The sequence below is a fragment of the Nipponia nippon genome, unplaced genomic scaffold, assembly GCF_047370975.1.
Source record: "Nipponia nippon isolate SJK-2023a ecotype South Korea unplaced genomic scaffold, ASM4737097v1 scaffold_117, whole genome shotgun sequence".
NCBI classification, from domain to species: domain Eukaryota; kingdom Metazoa; phylum Chordata; class Aves; order Pelecaniformes; family Threskiornithidae; genus Nipponia; species Nipponia nippon.
The window spans coordinates 11,525-19,313 of record NW_028262310.1 but is presented as its reverse complement, the minus strand read 5'-3'; the positions used below and the strand labels follow the sequence as shown (position 1 = coordinate 19,313).

Genomic DNA, 7,789 nt, shown 5'->3' with positions numbered 1-7,789 from the left:
TGAGAGATTAGGAAACATCTGGGGGCATCATCCTGCAGCCTGGTGAGGATGCCAGCTGAAATGACGCCAGATGCCCACATTTAGGACATCACCCCCTGTCCCTACTCACGCTGTTCAGGGCCGCCTAGAGAGGTGTCCAGCTGACCAAATGGAGTTCTGTGCCAGAGGGAGAGGGAAGTCTTTCTCTTTCTCCCCTCCTTTAGCTGTATTGACTAGCTGTCCGTTGCCTGTAACAAGAGTTGTCTCACACAGCCCCACAGAGCCTAACCTAATTCAGGGCAGCTGCTCATTGAATGGCCAAACACAGGCCTGTAGGGCTCTGTGAGACGCCAAGGCTCTCCACCAAAACTGCCTGTGGCTGGCAGGGACAGCACAGGACCTGCAGGAAGGCCATGTCCACTCAGAGCGGGTGCATGATAGACAGCCCAGGGACCATCTCAGATTCCTTCAGTGCTTGTGTGCAAGTGACTGATTGCCACCCCTGCAGTGAGGCCAGCCCTGTCCCATCTCTATCCAGCAGATGCAAGGCACCGCATGAATAAGAAGCACATTGCACTGGGCTCTCCACTTGTGGGCCTATGTTCTCAGCTTCTTCTAGTTCTCCTCTGCCCCATCCTTTACTCACCCTCTTGACGATACAGTCTTCAAAGAGCCCAGTGAATTTCGAGTGTGCCTAGATCACAGGATGTCCACACCCAAGGATGCTTTCAGCAGCACCTTGTCCTTCCAGGAGATCAGTGCCTCTCTCCACCAAAGGCCCTGCAGGGCTGCAGAGACACCGCAGACAGCAATGCCCTCTCCTGCCAGGGCTGCCCAGCCCAGCCCTGTTTCTCTCGGACCTTGGGGACAGCAGGCATTGCTCTCTTTTGGGGCACCTCAAGTCTTTCTTACAATGCCGTCTGCCATCCACTCCAGCATGTCTCTGCCATGCAGCAAAGCTTTTGCGTACATGGGCTCTTGGGTGCTTGGTGTCCCTGTTCACCATGACAAGGCTGAGGTTGGCCTGGAGCCACAACTCGGGGGCTGCAGCCCACATGTGCAACACTCTCCTCTGACTGGGAACAGCCAGGAGGAGCTGGAGCCCCGAGGTCTGTCACAAGCTGTGACTTCTGAGGCACAGTGGGACACCTCCCACAGCTGGCGTGCTGCAATGGATGGATAAAGGTTCTTCACGAGGCACAGGCTGGAAGCATCAGAAGAGGAGTATTTTCTGTGTGAAGGAGTTGCTTGGATGTATGGAGCTCCTTGCTGGGAAAGTCAACAGGCTGGGTGAGCCCTTGTGGGTGAGGATCGGAGCAGAGGCCAGTTAGGGCGACATTGTGGTGGGAGATAAAGAACTGGTGATCAAGGGGAGGAGGTGGACAAGCTCTTACTTAAGCAACTCCAGGAGGTCTCCAGGTCAGTGACACGGGGCTCTTTCTGGGGATCTTTATGACCCTGACATTCATTGGAGGGGGAACACAGCACTGTGAAAACAGACCAATAGGTTTCTGGAGGCTGTTGGAGCAATTTCTTTGCAAAGCCACCAGCTGGACCAACAGAGATGATGCTCACCTGGATCAGGTCCTTGCAAACCATGAAGAGAGGTCAGGGACGTGAAAACGAGTGTCATCCTTGACTGTATTGACCATGAAAAAGGGGGGTGCAGCTCTTGAGCAGCCTGAGGAGGGAAAGGAGCAGAGTGTAGGTGTCAGACCTCAGAGGAGAAGACTTTGGCCTGTTCAGGGGGCTTTTAGTGGGGATCCTGTGGGCAGCAGTGAAGGGCAGCACAACTCAGTACAGCTTGTCTTTAACGAGAGAATCACCCACAAACAGCAGCATTGAGTACACAGCTGACAAGACCAACTTGGGTGAAGAGGGAACTCATGAGGAAACTCAACAGGTAATGGAAGCAGAGAGGAGGAGGGTGCAGAGACTCACTTCAGAAGGAGGAATTTAGAAGTAGGAGTGGCTTTTTCTTTTTTTTTAAGAACAATTTTGGAAACCAGGGTGGGTTGAGTTACAGGAGCACAGATGCCTGGTGTCACCCTCCATCTGCAGTTTCCATTGGAGGATCCAGGTCTCCCACGGCCCCTTGTGGTCACTCCCAGTCCCAGGTGAGTGTATCAGGCACACCAGGACCTCCTGAAGTGGCACTGGAGGCTTGTGGTCAGGAACTGAGCTCGGCCTGCAAAGATGAGGCAACTTTCTCAACATTTATGTAGTACGGGAACATTTTCATTGGCTGAAATGTTTGAATACTTTTCATAGAGAGAGAATGTTTTCCTGTGCTGCCATCATGAAACTCTCCAGGATGCTAATGGCTCTTGGGAGAAGAAACCTTGATCTTCCTGGCACTTGCTTGACCACTGTTCTGTGCAGTATGGAGTGTACAGAATCTCACTAATCTTCTACCTATTCCCACATGTCCTGATTCAACTGACCCTTTCTCAAGTCATCTTCTCCAGCAGATTGTCTGCACAGATGCCTTTTTGAGTGTCCATCTGGTTTTCTTCTTCCCGTTACTCTCCATTCCCTCAGACCCCTCCCAAGTACCCAGGTGCTGCTTGGAGCTTCAGGCAGTTGAAAGCTTGCTGCTCCTGTCTCCTGACTCTCTCTGTAGCCAGCTCCTTCATTGCCTTTCTCTCTGTCCTTTCCTACTAATCTCACTGCAGATTTTCCCCTCCAAAGAACAAGTGGGATTTAGTGGAGGCAACTTGGACTTCATGGACACCTGACGAATGGTTTTTATTCTTCACTGAACCACTCTTCCTTTTTTTGTTTTTGTTCTTGTTAACGAAGAGAAATGCTGTGTCTCTGTGCAGCCACTTCTCCAAGGAAAGCAGAAGGAAATGGAGGCTGAGACATTCAGCTCCAGCCTGAGTGGGAAATCTTCAATTTTAACATGAGTGATGTGAGTTTCAGGTGACCAGTGAGAGAAATGGCAGGTTGGGGTGGGGTGGGTGGGATGAAGAGTGTCTCTAGAGTGTCTGACAGAAACAGTCTGGCTTTTCCCACATGGTCATACTTCATCATGAGACCCTTGGGATCTATATGACTTGGAGATTGTCTATATTGTTTATTCTGTAAGCAGAAAAACAATGAAAATGCACAAATCTTTTTAAAATGTTATTTCTTTTTGACATCTTCTCATTTAGACTCTACTCCTGAACTGTCCCTAATGAACCACACAAGAAGGGAGGCATTAAAGAAAACTGCAGAGTGCCATGGCATGTTAGGGTATCTGCATTTCCATGGGCCCTCTGCTGCCAAGTTCCTGAACTGCAACTACCGGAAGGAGAATGAACAAGCTGCTGAAGAAGCCTTTAAAATCTGATTAAAATCTCCAGGACTCTGAGGGTGTCAGTGGGTTCCCTGAGGGCCATCACAGCTGAAGCCATGAAGGGAAGCAGGGGTGGAGGTACCGCTCCCGGGGGCTGCCTTAAACTGGCAAGAGGTCAGCACTGGTTCCAGGTGACAAAGGCAATGGGCAGGTGGCTCTGCTGCCACGTCAGCCCTTGATGGGTTTCATCCAGAAGGATGGGCAAGCTCTGATCCCTGGCACCTGGGAAGGAGATCCTTTTCCTCATGCATTGCTCAGGGCTCTTGATGGAGCAGTGTGATGTGGGGGTGGGTGATGACGAGTGCAGGACAACCCTAGGAACGCCTGGACTCTGTGGGGGAGCACTGAGGCCATGGGACTGTAAGGAAATGGTGTCCCCTCATGGCTCTTGGTGGCAGTGACAATATTGATAGCTGAGAGGAGAGAGATCTTGGTTGTGTTGGGCAAGTCCCAGCCCCACCAAGGCCCTTAGTCATCTCCAGCACGGGCTCTCCCATGCTGTCCCATGCCTTTAGCAGTTCTCCTGCAGACTTTGGCCACCCCCCAGATTCCCCACCTCACTGTGTACCTAGGCTTTACAAATGTCTTTTTGTCCTCCCTGCCTTTTGCTTCTAACACAAAGCTGTGGTTTTCTGGGGATTTGCCAAAGCTGTGAATCCCCAAGCAACACATCCAGCTGCTTTCAAAGCTAATGCTCCTCAGTCACCTAAGATATCCCAGCACTGTACTTACTTATCATAGAATCATAGAAAGAATCATAGAAGCATAGAATGGTTTGGGGCCATCTTCAGCTAGATCAGTTTTAAACTAAAAGAGGGGAGATTCAGACTAGATATAAGAACTTTTTTTCGATGACGGCAGTGAAACACTGGCACAGGTTGCCCACAGAGGCTGAGGAGCCCACAGAGGCTGAGGAGCCTCCATCCATGGAGGTATTCCAGACCCACCTAGACAAGGTCCTGAGCAACCTGCTCTAGCTGACCGTGTCGCAGCTGGGGGGTTGCACTTGATGAACTCCAGAGGTCCCTTCCAATCTCAACATCTCTGTCATTCTGTGAGTGTGAAGGAGAAAAGAAAGATGGAAAGAAATGAACAACACATAGCCTTGATGGCAAACACAGTGGGATCCTGTGGAGAGGGCCCACGCTGGAGCAGGGGAGCAATGTGAGGAGGAAGGAGTGGCAGGGATGTTCTGTGCTGACCATAGCCCCCATTCACCATCCCCCCAGCTCCTCTTGGGGTTGGGATGGGTAGAAGAATTGGGAGCAATGGAGTAATTTGAGCCTGGGAAGAAGGAGTGGGGTGGGGAAATGGTCCTGAATATTTTTGCTATGCTTTCTCTCTATCCGAATCTCTTCTAATTGGCAATAAATTCACTTGATCTTCCCCAAGTCAACTCTTCTTTGCCCATGACAGTAATGAGTAAGTGATCTCCCTGTCTTTATCTTGACCCATGAGCTAGTCCATCTTATCTTCTCCCTTTGTCCTTTTGAGCTGGGGGTGCAAGTGAGCAGCTGGGTGGGTGTCTGGCTGCTGGCCAAGGCTAACCCACTACAGGACCACCACAGCAGGACTGCTGTGTCCAGCCTGGGGCTCAGCAGCACAAGGAAGATCCTGACAGACTGAAGCAAGTCCTGCAGAGGCCGGAAGGATGGCTGGGGCCTGGAGCAGATAATGGACAAGGAGAGGCTGAGAGAGCTGGGTTTATCAGAAATCCCTCAGAGCCAAACACCAGAGCAAGGACCCAGGCCACCTGCTAAAAGCTCAGTTAATGGAGATTTTCAAAATTGGTCAAGACAAGCACCTGATTGAGCTGGAGCTGTCTGAGAAGAGGCTTGGCTGAATGTCCAGCTGTGGCAAGAGCTGTGGGGTTTGGTGTGTAATGGGTGTCAGGAGGAAACGAGTTTCATTTCGTATTACTAATGGCAGTGGAGTTGGGTGTCACTGAGCCCCAGAGGAGGATGGGGGTGACCATGCAGCAAAGGTCCTTCCTGAAGGCTGGATTATTGTGCCCAGAGATGGAAATGGCCGGTGGGTGGGACTGGTCTGGGACAATTTTCCTGGGGCAGCTTTCCCAGGGTGTCCTGGAAACATGGCACAGACCAGGACCCTCTCTTCTGCACCTTGGATGCCTTGCTTCCCTTCACCATGACACCTGGCTCTGCACTGGGAGTGCTGGCTGCCCCTACCCTGCACACTCACACACCTGAGCTCTGCACTGGTGGTTTTCTCTCCCGGGCTCTTTCCAGCCCAGCCCAGACCCTCCCCACCTCTCCCCACTCCCCTGCCCTCTCCCCAGCCCAGCCCAGCCCAGCCCAGCAGAGCAGCCCAGCCTGGGCTGGCTCCATGGCACTGCCCAGCGCAGGCTGCTGCAGAGCTCTGGGCACTCACCCCACAGCCCCAGCCCCTCTGAAGGCCACAGCAGCTGCTGGGGGGCAGACAGCGGGGTTCAGGCTCCCCATCAGCCCAACGGCTGGTGCTGGACCCAAGGCCATGAGGAAACAGAGGCTAGGCACTCTCTGGCTCTCCTCAATTCATCTTGTAGGTGATCCTCAAGCCTCACTGAACTTGCTCCCTCCTCTGCTCGCACCAGCCCCACTCCCCAGGACAGCACCAGAGTCCTGGCCCTGGGGGTCCTCAGGCAGCTCCTGCAACTCTCCACTCTCCCTTCCCAGTGTCTTTAGGGTTCCCAGTGACCCCCATGAAACTGCAGAGTCCTCGATTTAGTGCTGTAGTGTGTATTCCTCGATTTAGTGCTTTACTTTTGCGGGACTTCACCTCTGAGGGTGTTTCACCTTCTGAGTCTCCATTCATTCCAACCCCAGGGCACGTGGTGAGTCCCCATCCTCTTCCTCACCCCTCCAAATTCATTTCCAGAGAGTCTGGTATATGCCATGAGTCCTGTCATACATGAAGCAACCTGAGGAGATAATGGGGAGCTAAATGAACATCTCCCCTGCCATTGGACACCAAGAAGAGAGCCTTTAAAAGCAGAACACTTGGTCCAGTGGAAACCAACCTTATCATGAGCTTAGCCTCAAAACCGCTGAGAACACAAGGAGAACAGAAACGAATTCCTTGGACATTTTCTTGGCACTGCACCCAAGAGATCTCCTTTAATTGAAGAGCTGCTATCTGACAGGCCAGACACAACAGGATCAAAACTCCACAGGAGTAGGATAAACCCAGAAAATTATCTCTAAGTAGAATTATTGCATGACAGAAAAAGCAGACTAATGGCCTAAGATAAACTCTAGGAAATGTGGAGAGGAGGGGAGGCAGGTTATTGTCAGTGAAACAGCACCCATTGGATCAGTTTCCATAAGGCATCCCTGAGGTCCTGGTTCCTCATGCTGTAGATGAGGGGGTTCACTGCTGGAGGCACCACTGAGTACAGCACTGCCACCACCAGGTCCAGCAAAGGGGAGGAGATGGAGGGGGGCTTCAAGTGGGCGAACACTACAGTGCTCAAAAACACAGAGACCACGGCCAGGTGAGGGAGGCACGTGGAAAAGGCTTTGTGGCGTCCCTGCTCAGAGGGGATCCTCAGCACAGCCCTGAAGATCTGCACATAGGACACCACAATGAAAACAAAACACCCAAAGCCCACAAAGACACTAACCACAAGAAGCCCAGCTTCCCTGAGGTAGGCATCTGAGCAGGAGAGCTTGAGGATGTGGGGGATTTCACAGAAGAACTGGTCCACAGCATTGCCTTGGCAGAGGGGTATGGAAAATGTACTGGCAGTGTGCAGGAGAGCATAGAGGAAGCCAGTGCCCCAGGCAGCTGCTGCCATGTGGACACAAGCTCTGCTGCCCAGGAGGGTCCCGTAGTGCAGGGGTGTGCAGATGGCAACGTAGCGGTCATAGGCCATGACAGTGAGGAGATACAATTCTGCTGACATCAAAAAGACAAACATAAAGACTTCGGCAGCACATCCCAAGTACGAGATGGCCCTGTTGTTCCAAAGGGAACTGGCCATGGCTTTGGGGACAGTGGTGGAGATGGAGCCCAGGTCAAGAACAGAGAGGTTGAGGAGGAAGAAGTACATGGGGGTGTGGAGGCGGTGGTCACAGGTTACAGCAGTGATGATGAGGCCATTGCCCAGGAGGGCAGCCAGGTAGATGGCCAGGAAGAGCCAGAAGTGCAAGAGCTGCAGCTCCCGTGTGTCTGTGAATGCCAGGAGGACGAAGTGGGTGATGGAGCTGCTGTTGGACATTGTGTCCATCTGCTCATGAGGATCTGTTCAAGGAGGTAAAGGAAGGGAGAAGTTAGGGCTGAGTGCTTTCAGGAAAATCTACTCACTTTCTTATATGAAGCCTCCAAAGAGCCTTTCACTTTTCGGGAAGAGCTTTGGTGAGCTGTGGTTGGTGCTGGCTGAGGGTGCCCCAGGGAGCAGCAGGCTCTGCTGGGGGCTCTGCAGGACTCAGTCCTGCCCTACAGCAACAGGTAAATAGGAACTCGGGG

General features: G+C 52.3%; 1 protein-coding gene across 1 annotated transcript; it reads right to left on the bottom strand.

The window, feature by feature from the left end:
* Positions 1–6,611: 6,611 nt before the first annotated feature.
* LOC148056781 (olfactory receptor 14A16-like) lies at positions 6,612–7,541 on the bottom strand. The gene has a single exon (XM_087748109.1). It carries the CDS (start codon positions 7,539–7,541, stop codon positions 6,612–6,614), a length of 930 nt encoding a protein of 309 aa, XP_087604235.1.
* Between the last annotated feature and the right edge of the window lie 248 nt (positions 7,542–7,789).